Source organism: Nilaparvata lugens, chromosome X (genome assembly GCF_014356525.2).
Source record: "Nilaparvata lugens isolate BPH chromosome X, ASM1435652v1, whole genome shotgun sequence".
NCBI classification, from domain to species: Eukaryota; Metazoa; Arthropoda; class Insecta; order Hemiptera; family Delphacidae; genus Nilaparvata; species Nilaparvata lugens.
This window is the reverse complement of record NC_052518.1, coordinates 83,814,586-83,833,367: the sequence shown is the minus strand read 5'-3', so window position 1 is coordinate 83,833,367 and position 18,782 is coordinate 83,814,586. Positions and strand designations below refer to the sequence as shown.

The window sequence follows — 18,782 nt, the reverse complement described above, 5'->3', positions numbered from 1 at the left end:
CAGCCGATCAGCTGTTCAAAAGCGTACACTTCAACCCGTGTTTACATTGAAATCCCTATGTCGAATGGAATTTTTCATGAATAAACGTTATTAATTCAAATGATAACTACTTTTTCGGATAAAGGGTTGTTATTTTATTTTACCAATACAATTTTTATCCTTCATCATGAATTTCAAGGGTAGTAATCATTGAGTTCTCTTAATATTCTTAGTTATTGGTTAACCAATTTGTAGGTTACCCTTGTTTTAAATAGCTTAAATAGCTTAATTAGCAACCTTGACAAAATATTTGAAAAATTATTTAAAAAACGAATAATGAAGTTCATACAAAAAAATAACATTATTAATGAAAACCAATATGGTTTCCAACCTAACAAAAGTACTGAGGATGCGCTAGTGTATTTTGTAAACAATGTAACAGATATGTTAAATTCCAAGAAAAAACCACTTGCAGTCTTCATGGATTTATCTGGATTTATCTAAGGCTTTCGATACCATACCACATGATAAAATTTGCAACAAATTGGAGAAGTATGGTTTCAGAGGTCATTCATTAAAGTTTATAAGAAGTTACTTGGAAGATAGATTCCAAATTTTAACAATAAATAACAATAAAAGTATAGAGAAACTGTCATCTTACGGCCTGCCCCAGGGAACTGTTCTTTCACCAATATTTTTCATTCTTTATGTAAATGATTTGCTGAATATTAAGCTAAAGAATGGGAGAATTTCATCTTTTGCTGATGATTCAGTGATTATATTTTCAGAAAATAATTGGAATGATACTTTCATTGTTGCAGAGCAAGATATGAAAATTGTGAAGAACTGGATGGACTCTAATGCTCTGAGTTTAAATGTAGAAAAAACCAATTACATAGCTTTTTCAGCAAATAGAGAGGGTAAACCTAACAATCAATATAAGTTAAAAATCCATTCAAACTGTTCTTCAATAAATCAACCAAACATTAATAGATGTTCCTGCCCTGTTATTAATAGGAAATCAAACCTCAAATATCTTGATATATGGATCGATGAGTGTCTCAAATGGGACATCCATGTTAACTTCCTATGTAAGAGACTAAAATACCTATCTTATAAATTTTATAAATTGAAAAATGTGCTTTCTTTCTCAGAATGCAAACAGGTATATACGGCACTAGTAGAATCCCTAATGCGATATGGTTTGATAGTTTGGGGTGGGACTTTCGATACCCATTTTAAAAACCTTTTTCTAATACAAAAATTCATCATAAAGACAATTTTAAAGAAACCTAGAACTTATGATAGTAAGATTTTGTTCAGTGAATTTGATGTTAAAACTATACGACAGTTATATCTTAGTTGCATAACAAATTACAGTTTTAAATACGAGCATAATTTCCCTCTAGCCGATGACATAAATTATAATCTTAGACCTAATACAATAAGAAAATATGACATATATAACACCAACTCAGCTCTTCTTAGAAGGCAACTTTACTACATTAGCAGTAAATTCATAAATATACTAGAAAGTGAATTTCCACTTAATAATTTCCGAAATAATAAACACAGAAGAAGAGCCATAGAGGCATGGCTAAACTTGAATTATTTCCAATCGTTGACTTTTATACAATAATCAACTTCATATTATAAATTATATTTTCGAACACTTCATACGCTAGATTCAAGTTTATATATTACATCCCTGATTAAGCTGATTTACGACTCACACTGGCGCACAAGGAATCTTCCTTTTGCCGGTGTTTTTGCCTCACCTACTGTACTTATGCATGTGATCATAAATTGAATCTTCATTTTAAAACTATTGTTTGTAATGTAAAGGATATCATTTCGTTATAATATCTAATTAAATAAATGTATGTATCTTGGTTTAAGTGCAGTAGCATATACTTATATTTATTTTTTGTAAAGCTTTTTTGTATTTTGTTTTTGGCAAATAAAATTCATTCATTCATTCATATTCATATTCAAATTAGCTTTTTCAAATTCAAACACGTATTTCAATTATTGTCAAAAAATATAGTGTAAAGTTGAGTTGCTTGAGCTTTGAATTAGGCCTACCTATTGTTTTTTCAATTTTGATTACAGTATTGCTCAATTTCTACGAGAGGAATTACAACCACGGCTTTTGTAGTATGCTAATATTTTTATAGCTTTATTAGATTTAAGAAATTTTTAGATTAAACATAATTTTTTTGAAAAGGTAAATTGGTAGGCTATCACTCATTTTATTATATAAGTCACTATTGGAATAAGAATTCTTCTCAAATCATAACAAGAATGCCTTGAAATAGAAAACTTTTGCAGTGTAGGTTATCTTTAGTATTAAAACAGAACATACAGTACGGTATTTCTAACAATATTATTATAAACGAAAATATGTGATCAATGATTATACTGCTAGCTTACTCAGTAAAGGATTTCAATATTCAGCCTGATCCAGTAACTTATATACATAATTTTTATCTAATTGTTTCTACTCTTAACAAAGAGAGTTTGACACAATTTGAAAATTTGACGATTCCCCGATCCAAGACCGTGAGCAATACATCTTACTCATCGGAAGTAAGTACCGGTAAGTAAAGTGTTCTTTATGGGTTATGGCTGATCGATACAGAGTAAACAATAATTTGTTGCAGAGTGAGATATCAGAGTTTTTTTTTATTTATATCATATGTAAGACCATGTCATATCATGAAAAATCGATGTATATTCTTCAATAGTGCTAATGAACCAATGATATGTCTATTGACGCTCTGGTAGGATACTACTTGAAAGATTTATTCTTGGTCACAACAGTAATAATATGAATAATATCCTGATACATGAGAATAAGAGTATGATCACATTGAATGGGTATGTGCAAATTTACGTCGAATGACCCGAAAAACAAAATTTGAAAAATGCTATTGAAACACGTTGTTCACACTGAACGCAACCAAGTGCACGCTTACAGTGTGAGTGTTCCTTTTGCTCTTTTTAGATATTGTACGTTTCTCGTCTGCACGCTTGGTTATGCATAATATAAGCGCGCGCTCTTGCACAAATTATATTAATATTTATGATGGTCTCTTCTAACATGCAAAGGCTAGAGTCCCCCAGCTGAGTTAATATTATCTGCTAAATGGCAGGTGTATCATTATAGCGCAATTGATAACCCAATTCAGTGTTGCTATAAATTTGTCATTTCATTCCTTGAACTGTTATTTCATATGCTAAAAATTTGAACATTTTCTGCTCATTTGGTTTTGAAAATCCTGATAAAACACAGATAAACACTGGGAACGCCAATTTCTAGCACACCTTCTAAGCCCTTTCAATAGCCTACATAACTAATACACCTCAAGTTACCTGTACCTGAAATTTTGTACCAAACGTAAGAATTTTCTCTTGAATTTTTAAAAAGATAAGAAAACGCTGGTAAGAGCAGAAAAACCGCCTATTCTGGGCGATATAGAAGTCAATAAGGTTTAGTTATTTTGAATTTCTAGACCCTTATAACTGAACTTGTATTCAACATTTTTCTGTCAATTCTTGAAAAAGCGCATACCGTATTGGTCGTCTTTGAAATTTTTTTCAATTACGGTCTCCGTCACCACTACACCTCCGAGTTTACGGAGGTAGTGTCTTAGTGCGCCTGTAGAAGGTTGAACATTAACTATATTTCATTTTGATAACTTTAAAGTGAAAAAACACTTACATTCTTTTGGTGTGGCGACGACCGTTTCGAGTTTCTGTTTGGCTTGAGAATGTACAACACCAGCACTAAACGGTCGTCGTTACACCAAAAGAATGTGTTTTTTCAGTTTAAAGTTATCAAAATACAATACATTGTAATAATATTGGTAAAAAATATGGATAATCAACAACGAATCAACTGAAACACGACTTTCTTACTTATCCGGGTGAGTAAATAGATTAATTGGTGAAAGAATAAGTGTCATTTTACTTCTACCTAATATATATTAATATAAAATATAATGTCAAAAACTGATATGTTCATACTTCATTCAGTTTTGAAGCTCTGCTATTCGAATTACAGCACTATCTTTAATAACTTCTGCTTTATCAATTACTCACAGTTGTGGGATCAGAGGAAACACATACCGTAATTCAAAACACTACAGGCAGTTTTAATGATTCTAAACTTTGAAGAAAGTATATAGGTATATACAGTAGTCCAATTGAAATATTGTTCATGATTGTAAATGTCATAATGTTAATAAAAAAATTACGGTGTTAAACTATACAGTTGATTTTGTAGACCTACCAGGGTACACTATTTTGTAAATTGTAACTCATTCTCTATTAAATGTATATGCCAGCCATGAATCATATTAAGTCTAAAAAAGCTTTATATATATATATATATATATATATTAGTGTTTTCATCCTAGCCTTGTAGTTACGTAAGCGACGATAATAGGTTAGCGAGGTTAGGTTTTTGGCAATATGTAAAAAAAAAATGTTATTATGTTAATATTAGATAATAAACACAAATAACGTAAATTTGAAATACTCGCACAATAATTGAGATATGACACTTACGAATGACACCCTTGATATAGCAAAAATTAATTTTACAGAATATGGAGACACTACAACTTTAATTTTTTTACTTTTGTGAGAAAAATTAGCAGTTTGTCGAATTTTTATAAAAAAAACAAGATGGCAGATTACTGTAAAACTAAGAGGAAATTGGCAATTTTTAGGACCGTGCTTGATCCTATTTTTATGGAATTGTTATAGTTGAATAACTTAATTAGAATATGTTGATTGTATACTTACAACAGTTGCATTGCGATGACGACCAAACGTCCAAGCTGATGCAGAATCGACCGATTGACTTCTGGGTGTACACATTGCAACTGACGCCCAAAATTTTCCATTTCTACCATCTTCTGGATCAGACACACACTTCGCTGTATCAGTCGATTCTTGGCTGACACTACTCAAATGGATTTCCATCACGTCAAAATTATCACGAAAAGAGTAGCTTTTACAGTCATTGATAACCTGAATTTTTGTATTGTCAGAAATACAAGATTCATTTCGCAAACTGGGAGTTCTAGAGGGAACAATACTAGTGTTTTCACTATTTCGTATGCTTATAGCTGGTTTATCTTCACCAACTGAGAGGTCAGCTGAATCAGTATTTGATATAGGTCGGAATAAATCTGTTAATAGCAAGTCATTCACTGATCTCGTGATAGCTCTTTCTTCTTTGTTACCTGAAAAGTGAGATGCAAAAAAATGAGATTCGAATATGGTAGATCTTTATGGAATCTCAAACAGTGTTTAAACATGGTGGAGCGGCGAAGTTAGCTTCAAGATTGAGAGTGTTGAATGCAATGAATCCATGTTAATGCTAGTGCACATAGTTCTGCACTATTGGCCACCAGAGAGAGCCTCCATCTAATTACATGCATAAAATGCAACACCATCAATCTTCAAGCTACCATCGCCGCTCCGCCATGTTTCCACCCGAAAAAAAATACGAACTGTTGTTGATATCTTGAATATAAGAATTGGAATGATTATTACAACCACTTATTAATAATGAGAAACTAGTCTTTCTCATCACACCACTATCATCTTCTTTAGTTATAGTTTTTCATTCATGATTAACAGTGGTATAACAACAAAAACTAGTTCCTCTATTTCAATAAATAAATGGTTGTGGCAATCAAAAATATTTTTATTAAATATGAATATTTACCATACTATAAACTTCACTATTACTCATCATAGCTAGCCTATAAACGTTACAAAGTTATAATCAATAAAATTTTCTATACTCTGAATAAATAAAACAAGTTGAAACTAGGTCAAAGTATCCGTGTTGCCAAATTGTGCGAGATTTCAATCTTTCTATGCAAGCCCATATGACTGGATAAATTCAATTTGACAACACAGTCTTTGCAGAGTTGTCAATTTGAATATATTCAGTAATATAGGTCTGCATGAGAAGATTGAATTTTCGCACAATTTGGAAACACGGATATTTTGTCCCTAGTCTAAACTTTTTATTCAAAATATAATGTAGTCTAAACTTGTTTTATTCAAAATATAATGTAGTCTAAGCTTGTTTTATTCAAAATATAATGTGATCTTTTGAAGGAATAAAGAATTATATAAATTTGTGTTGAAATATTGAATATTTCAAGAAAATCTGCTAAAAGTAAATACTTTCTGATCAAAGCCTTGATCTGAGAAAGAAAGGCTATAACAAGTTATTGGTGTTTTTACTCTCTTATCTATACGCACAATTGCATAAATTCCTTTATGAATTTTCAAATCAATAATTAACTTATAAAAATGTATTACTTGGCATCGTCGTTTGGAATTTGATTAATTGGTACTCCATGGTTTACATAGTGTAGTGAAGATATTGAAGGATGAAGATGAAGAATAGAGATGACGATATAAAAAATAAAACTTACCTTTCGACAATAGATCGGAGAGTTCTTTTGAAGTTTTGTGGAGGGTGATGCTTACATAATCGTCTTCCCCTTCTGATGATACCTTTAGAAATATAAAAAGTTAATGAAAAATAGTCTGATTCCAATGGACGGATATTGCGAACTGCATAAGAATAAAATTAACAATTTTTGAGCGAATGGCTAATTTGTAAGGCTACGTTTACTGTGGATGTAAATTCAGACAAAAATGTGTTCTGACGAATTCGCTTGCAAGAGTAGTCGCAATCACTTCAATGCAGATGTTATTATGGCAGCTCCTTCGTAAAAACGATTTCAGTATCCAACGGTTTTTGAAATTTTGATCCGAGTTTGACAGAGAACAAAATAATTGTAAAAATTCACAAACAAATTAGCCTGATAAGCAATATTTGAAAAATCTGAAGCTAATGAAGAATATTTAAACGTTTTAGTGCGAAACTTGATCAATGGAAAAGGTATTTCTATTTTTTTATTTGAAGCGAGGTCATTTAAAGTGAAAAATCCGTACGCCAAAGAGTTTGCAGAAATTACTGTCTGACAAGTAAGTGCTCAAGTCGGAATTGATCTACTTTTCTGTTGCCTTTCAGACTCGGGTTTCTATTATACAGTTCTACTCGACCTGAATTTGTTCATTCAGAGTAGAATCAAATTCCAGACTCTGGACGGCATGCAGGTCATTGGACACAAAACCGCATGAATACACATTAATAATCAATAAGAAGCAACTTATGGATGTATTTTTCAATCCATCAGTAGGAACATAATGTAATCTAGGAAAGTTGTTGAGGATATAGATTGGTTATTCTATGGTAGAAAGTATTACTCTTAGAAATAAAGTCTTGTGATTATGTATTTTCGAGAACAACAAAATTGACATTTATTCAGATTTGGAAAAATATTAATTTCTGCTTGAAAAAAAATCTGGTAGCCTATGATGGATAGAAGATTATTCTCATTGTGAAGTTCAAAATAAATTTCAATATCTATCTTATTATTTATGTTTATACTATTTTAATTATATGCAATTGTGCTCTAAACTTGTATAGAATTCAACTGAATTGAATTTACTATGATTCTAAACTAAAGAATTCAACTTGTATTATCTAAAGAATAACTTGATAATTTCGGGCTCAAAAATACCTGAATGTATCATTACGTTTGGTCAAAATTATTGGGAATTGAAGATAATTTGTGCGAATGATGCCTGTTTAATCTACCAGTATTGCAACTTATTATTGCCAATAAATTTACAAATAAAAAACTCTGACATCTGAACAGCCAGTCACATGATATTTTCCATTAGTTCATATTTGAAATCATCAAATCTATGAGAACAAAACCAAGTGAATAGATTATGTGATCTGATAAGCAGCAATATTGATCAACTCAACTTTAAGTTGAGTGCTACTTTGAACTTAGTTTATTTTAAAAACAATAGTGACCGCCGTTTAATTTTTGTGATTTTGTGCTCAAAATAACATACTAAATCGATATCAACCAAAAATTTTATGACAGGTATGTTGGCACTGGATGTGCACTTTAGCCTAACTTTAATCCCATTTATTTAAAGATAAAACATTTAATTCTGTAAAAAATGTAAACTTACGGCTGGACGTCTTACAACAGCTGTTCTTATAGAACTTGATGTGCGATCAGGAACATTTTCCTTCTTTTCATTCTAGAATAGATGAAATGAAAAGAAAGCATTAGTTGCTAGAAAAAATGTACCAAATAGCCAAGAATTCATCTAGCTTTTATTAATGACAACTCATGAATGGCATTTTTAATAATGGAATTCTAATTGATAATGGGAGTTGAGACGTTATTCTTTTATTGAAACTTATTTTTATCATCAATTATTACTCTAATAGGATTCAGGAACATTAAAAATAGACTACGTACTACTGTACAGCGTTTGTAATCAATGTACGAGTTATGAATCATTCAAATTCAATACAATAATGATCATGAACATTTGAAAACTGACATTCAATCATAATTAAATAAAACAAGACAAATCTAAAATTGAAAAGAGTTCAACTTTAAATACAAAATAATTACATTTTCCTCCACCTACTGTCTAAAGTAGTACTTACTTTACTCCCTGAAACCTAATACTAAAGTGTCACTTTTTCGCTCTCGGTAGTAAAAAACAGAAAAACTCCCTAGGGAGTAAAAGTGACTCTATTTAAATAACATGGGGAGCATCTCTATTTTGAAACTTACATTGTAATAGGTTAGAAGGTCTAAGCTCAGATGAGAAAGCATAATAGAGGTGTCTGTCATTGAGTCAACTGAATTCAATACCACAACCAGAAATTTGATCAACTCATGAAATATATGTTTGTATGATAATTATTATATTCTTAATATTAGTAGACGATAAAAATTTATACAATTTTTAAAATATTTTATTCTATTCAAAATACCAGCCAACAAATATTTTTGATCTGCAATTCAAATCTGAACCGCGTGATCTGGAGTCAGCCATTTTTGGTAGCTGCCCAGCTGATATAATTGTAACAACTTTTGCCGACAGATAGCGCAATCGGCAGTGCCAATCAGACGACCGGTTTTTAGGTTTCAGATTTAGGTTATGTTGTTAGGAATCATTGTCACCAATACGTAAGTTATTAGAATGATTTTATTTGCAGTTTCTATAAAAAAAATGTAGATGGAGGAAAAATGTTGTGTACATCACGAGCGAAAAATACTTTTTCTCCCTCAGGAAAATTGCTGCCCTCGGCTTCGCCTCGGGCTTCAAACTTTTTCCCACAGGGAGAAAAAGTTGTACTTTTCACTCTAGATATATAAATAACTATGTATGGACTCACTCAAACATTTCACAACCACCACACAATGCACAGAGAGGGAAAGTTACAGAATTTACATAACCTCAAAATTCAATGCCACCTTAATAAAAATGCAAAACTAATTTCAATTATATTATCTTCAAATTATAAATATTAATAACTTGTTTATATAATTAAATTTTCAATTTAAATGGATGTTTTGAGGTCGCAAAAATCAAGCACAACCAAAAAATTGTACAAACTGGGCTATTGCGACAAACTGGGACGACGGTAAACTCGATCTTTATTTTCGACCCACCTTGGCACCTTACGCACACGCCTTTACTCAGGAATGGGGTCACGGAGTTCCACCACCCCTGGCCGAAAAATTCTATTGACCAAACGTTGACAACGTTTTCCAAATCGTCGAAAGTGGCATCTTTCTACAGAGCTACTTTGTCAATGAGTTCAGAATTATATTATTAGTTGAATATTGTTGCGGGTTTCTACACTAATAAAACACTTGAGGTGATTTACACTGATTAGATTTATTACTTACAATACTATAACATACGGAGGTAAACTAGAAACAACTATAAACTGATAACTACCTAATAAATTACACAGAATTATCACAAGCTTTTAATACAAACTGTTCAAGAATAACTGTCACCAACAATAATAAACTGTATGAGCAACTATAGTGAGGTCCACGTTAAAATGGCAGTGGAAAAAGATAGGAGAACAACATTGCCGATCCTCTGTCTTGTAAATGCCTTCTATAGACAGTAGTTGATACAGGTTTATTGATGTAACATTAGCTGTTCATTCTCGTTTGAAACAATCAATTATATTTTTCAATGATTTCATAATACGATGAAATATTTTGTTAATTAATTCTACATTGTTAAAAGCCGATCTGGCAACTGAGCAAAGCGAGAAAGAGAAAGCGCGAAAGCGCTATCCGCTTTGTTGAATGATAGACAAGGATAGAAATACCATTGCAAATCAAACGCTGCAATTATAACGTGGACCTCACTAAACAAAAGTCAGTTATCACTATCCCCAGCCTGTCACGATAAGAGAAGAAACGAGCAATACGACTGTAGTCTGTCAACTGAACTCCCGACTGTAACATGCACCATTTATATATGCAACAGAACTTTCGAGAGGGTTCCGGAGGTGTCGAACACGCCCGACCAATCACAGTGATTGTTGATTAGCAGACGGTTCCAGAACGCACTTGTCATTTGATCGATGACTCCCTGCAACAAGACGTGAACTCACAGGAATGATCAAGTAGCCCCCCTGCCACCGCCACGTTGTTTACAAGAAGGTTCTAGGAAGCGTTTGCCATTGGTTGACAACTCTGTCGACCGGAACACACTGGAAGATTCCAGAAACCCCTTGCCACTGCTGCCCCTTCAAAGGCCTCATTCATAACACTATTATGAAGGACAATATTGTTAAGAACCATTGAATATTCTGATTACATATAAATATAATTTATAAATTTTCATTGTTTTTCAAAGACACAGCATAATTATTATGCATATAACTTATATATACTGTATGAGTTAAAATCTATTGTTGGGTTCATTTTATTGATTCAATTTCAGATTTTTAGTTGAATATTACAATAGTGTTAAAGCCATCACACTGTTATATCTAAATGTAGATATTTTTAGATTTTTGCTTTTTAGCGTATTTAAAATGTATATGTCAATAAATTAGGCTTTCCAATTTTCTTAGCACAAATACGTAAATACGATGGAAATTAACTGATTTGAAAGTTTATTTTTTAATGATATTCATATTTTTTACATAGAAATCATATAATGAGTTCATAATTAATGTCTAGAGAGTTGATTTTGCATTATTTTTCCTTATCTATGGTTAGAGCAATCAAATCAAAATCAAATCAAACTGTTTATTCCTCAAAAAAAAAAAAAAAAAAACACAATACATGTTATAGCAGCAATAAAACTCGAAATATACACAGAATTATAACATGACTATGAGCCTATAGTGAGGTCCACGTTATAATGGCAGTGAAGAAAGATAGGAGAAAAACGTTGCCAAGTCTCTCCATTTTGCCACTGACTGTACACAGCTGTTACTCAATTCATCCCATTAAATTCAATCTAATAATTATTATCATTTCCCTAATAAAATAATCAATTTAATGTCAAATTGATCAAGATAATATATTTTTTCATAATTTGATTCAAAAATTTGCTTTCATGACTGAGATCAGATTTTTATTTTTATACAAACCTGAAATGGCGGCTAATTTAAAAAGCTGTGATACAACAATCTGAATTTCAAAACAACAGAAATTGAGTTATTTTGGTAGGTATTCTATTTCAATTTCCTTTAAAAATAATAGAAAAATAGAAATCCTATTTAAAAATGAGTAATTTCGATGGATTAATTCTGAAATAACTTTTCAATATTATTTATACCGGTACGAGTAGGTCTAACCTATACGGGTAGGCTAACTTAAGCATGGATGAAGTCTAGGATGGTTAGTTATCAACTTTTAAAATGTCATTTCAGGTATTTTAATTTGTGTTTCTCATAAGGTAATGTTTAAAAATTATTTAATTGTTTCAAAAATACATTTTAAATCAATTATACGACTTGTGTACTCAAGTATTTTGATGGAATGAAGAAAACAATGGCGGCTGAGAATATGGTTTGTTCAGTTTTGTACAGTCACAGTCAAAAGTGAATATAAAATATTCTGGCAAATAGACAACATTGCAAAGCGAGAGAGAGATAGTGCTATCTGTTTTGTTGTATGATAGAAAAGGACAGCAACAGTATTGTCAATTGTACACTGCCATTATAATGTGGACCTCACTATAGTAGCCTATGTTGATATTATAATGTATATAAAATATAATTTCTAAAAATACATGACCATGATCAACAAAACTGTGACTGTTAAATTAATAAACATTGATAGTTATTATTGCTGTTAACACAAATAACTGTTAAATAGGAGGAAGGTCCCCGTATGGGCTGTGCCTGTGCGCGGGGACCGAGTTGAATTATATTTTGATCAAGTACTGCACCGTGTAATAGTTTATTATTATTTTTAAGAAGAAAAATAAACACACACACATATGTATGTATAGGCCTACACATACAAATGCATACCGTACATACATAGAGAGAAAGAGAGAGAACGAGAGAGAGATTGATTGAGGACTTTATTTATGTAGATTACAATATATACTGGCTTATACACTTATATACAATAGCTTACAATACAGCAAAATTATAGATGAATTTACAAAATATAAATTAAGAAAATAATTATTGAGCTGTATATAATATGAAAAAAAACAAAACAAATTATTGTAATAACTATTGGGGATGGGTATCGATACATCGATGTTTCAACATCAAACATCGATGTTTTTAACATCGATGTTTACTGTTCGATGTTTTTCACTTATCGATGGTTTTACCTAGACATCGGTCATCCGATGTTTTTCCCAACTAAAAAGTAAAAACAATTATAATTTTTGAATTTGATACAAGTTTTTTTTGAATGAAAAAGACTAAGAAATTGTCAAAAACAATGATTTATTGATAATTAGAAAGACCGGTTTCGGTTATTACACCATTGTCAATCTCTGATAAACAGTTTACTCTTATAAACAGTTTATCAGAGATTGACAATGGTGTAATAACCGAAACCGGTCTTTCTAATTATCAATAAATCAGTGGTTTTTTGACAATTTCTTAGTCTTTTTCATTCAATATGAATAATTACCACAATATCAACTTCTCAACTAAACAAAAAGTTTTTTTTTTTGTTTGAAGAGGATTATCTTGAGAGCAATAAGCAATAGTAACAGAATTACAATCATTATCTCTATCATATTTAGTGTAGTATTCTGTTTAGTGTTTTTTGTGGATAAAGATCACTCTTGTGAAAGATCTCGCATAAGTTTTGATTTCCTGCAGATTGCTATTTTTATTTTTCAATCAGGCTCTCTGTATTTTTATGTGAGACTGTTGGATACTCTTGAAGATTTACATTACTTCTGTGGCCCGTGTCAAGGTTAGATAGTTAGTTATTTAGAATTGAATAAGAGGTCGGATTCTTCGTTTCTTAGGAAGAAAGAGTTTTTCTTACTACAATTATTTCCTCAACATGTGTTTAACACTAATTAATCTAGCTCTGGAAAAGAGGTCCTCGTATTGTAAGGAATGCAGATATCCATATTATAAAACTCAATCGATCTTCATTTCCTAAAAAATCTATCAGGTATTGAATGAATACGATATGAGTATCAATGATTGCTAAAATTAGCTTAGGGTGAAATTTCAAGACCGAATCCTCAAGGATATCTCGAGAGGTTTCAGACTAAACCATTAAGATGACAAATCTTGTGAACTAGAGTTGACGATGTATCTTTTTAGTCACAACCTGACTTCAATTATTCGAAAGACTGTTACTTGAATACCACAAGTCCAAAATTGCTGTGATTCCAGTTAGTAACTGTTGAAATATTGGAACAATAGCTCCAGATAAAATTGTAGTCACTTTAGAAGCTCTTTTTGTGCTCTACAATCTGAGATCAGGTATAGCGATCTATCTCATATTCCAGGTACACCTGTCAACAATGCTCCTTGTATTGTGAAAAACACCTAATTTTCAGCTTCAAGCATCATCACCAACTACATTGTCCTCACATTGATATTTCGCACAACGACATAAGTTCTTGAGATTATGTTCTATGAGAATCACCCGTAAGATACACTTCATTTCAGTATTTCCTAGTGGAGAGGCGCGCTTAAAGGACACCTCAAGGATCAAAATTTCAAACACATAACTTTTGACACAATGCTCAGATTTCATCGTACAACACTTCATCCTTCTCGGTTCGTCACGGCGGTTCAAAATCATGCATAATAGGTCAAATTCGGTCGAAAAATGGAAAATTTATTGTTGAGTGTACTTAAGCCCATATTCCAATACACAGAAAATGACCAATTTCTATATTCGAAGTTGCATGTCTTGTGAAATACTTCTGATAAAATTTCCAAATCTAGTGAGAATGTGAAAATTGTCCCCCTCTACCCACTCCAATAAATAATACTTTCGATTCCAAAACAATTTTAAAGTTAAGATTTTAAAAATGGCGATTTCAGTTTTTACATTTTTTTCATAATTTTACTGTTGATCAAGAGTTTCTAAAACGAGTCTGATATATCATAGAAACTTACGATTGATTACAAATTGTAGATAAATTCATCCTCTACGAGCTCAGTTGCCTAAAATTCATCTTGAATCACTTTTCGCTATCATAGAACTGCCAAAACCGTTAATATGAGAAAAATATCTACAATTTCCGGATTTTTTTCAACAATCAAATCTCACTTCACGAACATATTTTTTCATGAATTGTTTACAGCAGATGAAATAGAAAATTCTATTGTACATTTCAAGATCATGTAATAATTTTTATAATAAGGGGTTACCGAGATACATAGCTTTGAATATAGAAATTGGCCATATCTTATGCATTGAATATGAATAAGTACCTACACTCAACCATAAATTTTCTATTTTTTGACCGAATTTGACTGTTGATGCATGATTTTGAACCGGCTTGGCGAGCCGAGAAGAATGAAGTGTAGTAAGATGAAATCTGAGCATTGTGTCAAAAGTAAATTATAAGTGTTTGAAATATTTTGATCCTTGAGGTGTCCTTAAGCGTGCCTCCACTAGGAAATACTGAAATTAAGTGCATCCAATGGGTGATTCTTACCCATGAACGTATGTCATTTGTGCGAAATATCAATGTGAGGACAAAGTAGATGGTGATGATGGTTGAAGCTGAAAATTAGGTGTTTTCCACAATACAAGGAGCATTGTTGTCGGGTGTACCTGGAAATCTATATGACATAGAGCGCTCTACCTGATCTTAGATTGTATAGCACAAAAATACGCCTAGAGGGATTTTGAAATATACATCTAAATTGTAACAATCGGAAGATATTGTTGATTAAAAACTAAAATTCATCAAAATTGATTTTTTCTTCAAATTTTACTCATTTTTGAAAAATTATAACAAAGTACTCATTGGAGATAGAGAGTACCGAGTGATCTCATTTTTTTCAGAATTATATTATCAGGGAGAGATTTGGCAGAAATAGCTGAAAACTGGAAAATGAACCGAAAATACGAGGTTTTTGGGCTATCTTGTATCTAGCACAAGGAAATCTTGCATGAAGAAATTGGTTCTGGACTTCTCTTATGTACCCAAATAATATATTAAAAAATCAGAACTACAATATAAATTGCAAGCACACCCCCTTTTTATGTCTATATTGACTGGACTAATAGTACAGTATCATCCATAAAACGTAGGATGATAAACGATGTTTTAAAACATCGATGTTTACTGTTCGATGTTTTTCACTTATCGATGTTAGGATAAAAAAAACATCGATGTTCAAAACATCGATGTTTTGTCTTTCGATACCCATCCCTAGTCTATATTGACTGGACTAATAGTACAGTATCATCCATAAAAACGTAGGGCGATAAACGATGTTTAAAAACATCGATGTTCAAAAGCATCGATGTTTACTGTTCGATGTTTTTCACTTATCGATGTTAGGATGAAAAAAAACATCGATGTTCAAAACATCGATGTTTTGTCTTTCGATACCCATCCCTAATAACTATAGATAAAATAGATAATATTGTTATGCATCTACATAAATTGGCGGAGCTTTGGACATATCAATGTCCATTCTTCGGAAAGAATATTCGAAGTATTCTTCCCACTAACTCTCTACCAAAAGAGAGAGAGAAAGAGAGAGAGAGAGAGAGAGAGAGAGAGAGAGAGTGAGAGTAAGAGAAGAATATAAGGATAAAAAAAAAATTAATGTAGAATAGGATCTAAAGAGAAGATATAATATAGAACTGAGAATACAAATATAAAAATAAGATTGGAGATCATTGAAGATAATATATCAGAAGGGAGGGAAAACTATGAAATGTATTTTTGAATATTAGTGGTGTGGGTTGAACTTAAGATATTTTTAGAAGATTCTCTACCAGTTTGAATTAGCCATGACGTAAGCATTCTTTTGTAGATATTTGTGCTTGGTAAAACTGTACGCAAATCTGTTGGGATATTCTGGTAGATAATATGGATAAGATGGTGGGGGTTGGAAGCTGATGCAGATCTACTGATAGGGGGGACAGTTATGCCAGCATTAATTCTATATCGAGTTGGATAAACATGGTTTACAGGTTGCAACATATTGAAATTTATTTTAAAACCAAACAAAAGAAGGTTCTTGATAGAAAAGTTGTCTCAGGTCCAGCACTTTATATGAATTGAAGAACGCTTCTGTGGGGTAATGGATCAGAACACAAAGAGCTGCCTTGATAATGGCCTTCTGGGTTATTTCCAAACACTTTACTGATGCATTCGTGGAACCTCCCCAGACTATAATGCTAAATTGAAGAATGCATTGTACACCATTTTCAACTGTCCATGGTTGAGGATTTTGGACAACACAGAGAACACATAAATAAACTTCCTCAGCCTACCATTGATGTAAGCAGTGTGAGCCGACCAGGAGAGCCAGCTATCAAAAACAACACCCAAATACTTGTATTTGTCGACCAGCTCAACAACTGGACACTGGCAGCCCTCTGCAACAACACATGTATTGGAATGCAAGTGCAGCACCCTGCCATGAACATCACCTTGAGTGCGCAGGGCTAGCTCCATGCATTTAGTTTTACCAACATTCACAGACAACTTACTGTGGTCAAACCATTACTTGACTTTCTTAAGCCCCTGGGCAGCCACATTGTAGACATCTGCCCATGTAGGTCCCTCAAACAGCAGGGCAGTGTCATCAGCATACAAGAACATCTGTCCATTCTGGAGGTTTACTCTGCCAAGATTATTCTGATAGATCAGGAAGAGGAGAGGTCCCAGAGTGCTGCCTTGAATTAATCCGTAATCTATGCGTTTGACATCGCTCTCAACTCCATTCACTGACACCGTTTGAAATCTATCAGAGAGATAACTCCTGAACCAGCTCAAGGCATTTCCATTAACTCCAATACACTCAAGCTTGTTCAGAAGGATGCTCCTGTCCAAGGAATCAAAAGCTTTGGCACGATCAATAAAAACTGATAGAGCCCTTTTACTACGATCAGTGAACCTGGTGAACTGGTGAACCTGGTCTGTGAGGCTTAACAGTGTGCATCATCCATGGTGAGATCACTCCTGAACCCAAACTGATTATCAATAAGCAATCCATTCTGTTGAAGGTAGTTACAAAGTTGAAGTCTCACACATCTCTCCAGGAGATGATACTCAATAGAGAAATAGGCCTGTAACTACTGCACTCATCCCTATTCACCCCCTTATGGATGGGCACAACCTGGCGAGCTTGAAGGCATGTGGAAAGACCCTCTGCAATATGCTTGAGTTGACAATATGCAGGAGAGGGACCTTCAAATACTCCAAGGAGTCATTGATCATATCTGCAGTGATATCATCACACCGAGGTGTGCTGACCCTCCTCTCAGCTCACTAACGCAGTTCACCAGATCCTGCTCAGTGATAGTCTCCAAACGAAAATTTGTTCTGGCCCTATAATCCTGATCATCTACCTCACTATACACGACAGGAACCTGCCTTGCCAAACCAGCACCCAATTCACAATAGTAATTGTTTGAATCATTACCTACAGCCTTACAAGAATCATGACATGAATATTATTATTGTTATTATTATTATTGATGTTGTTGTTACTGTTATTATTATTATTATTTTTATTGCTAAGAAATGAATCAACCTGTAGGTTTCCTTTGCAAGGTTTAGAGCCAGATAATTCATTAATATGTTGTCACAGCAACTTTGGCTTAACATGAGATTGTAAAATTTTATTTTTGTAGTAGGTTTCTTTGGCTAACTTGATAGTTGTGGATAAATAATTCCGGTATCTTTTGAACTCATTAAGAAGTGCTGAATTGAAAGGCTGCAGCTTAACTTTTTTACTCAATTTGCCTCTATGTCTGATAGAGTTTATAGATAGAGTTTTAAGACTGATACAAGGCTTGATCTTTACGTTTCTGTGTATGTAGCTAGATGTCATACATGATGCAATCAATCAATCAATCAAGTTTTATTGAAAAAAATATTTACATTGGAGGTCCCACTAAACCCGAAGGTTTTTCAGTAGGTGCCTATATAAGTATACATAATAAATAATTTATTTATAATTATTATAGAATCGTACATTACAAAAGAAACAAAATTAGCAAATTTGATAAGAGGAAGAGAAAAAAAATTTTTGCAAGCAAAGGGAAGTTGGGAAGTAAGAAGAGGATGTAAAGGAAGGATGTTGGTGAGGAAGGTAAACTTATCTAGGAACTAGAATAATAAGATTTAAGAAAATAAATTAGATAAACTACTCAAGTAAAAGAAAAATATCAATCAAATCAAATCATAAATCATGAAAAATG

At 32.5% G+C, this 18,782-nt stretch overlaps 1 protein-coding gene across 2 annotated transcripts in view; it reads right to left on the bottom strand.

Moving 5' to 3' along the window:
• Positions 1-18,782, bottom strand: part of LOC111051337 (leucine-rich repeat-containing protein 7) — a 128,376-nt gene that overhangs the window by 60,064 nt on the left and 49,530 nt on the right. For both annotated transcript variants that reach the window (XM_039441773.1, XM_039441772.1), the window contains exons 7-9: positions 8,071-8,142; positions 6,447-6,528; positions 4,792-5,234 (exon numbers count right to left, since the gene is read on the bottom strand). In XM_039441773.1, the coding sequence (XP_039297707.1) occupies positions 4,792-5,234; positions 6,447-6,528; positions 8,071-8,142 (597 nt within the window). The remainder of the gene's footprint in view (positions 1-4,791; positions 5,235-6,446; positions 6,529-8,070; positions 8,143-18,782) is intronic.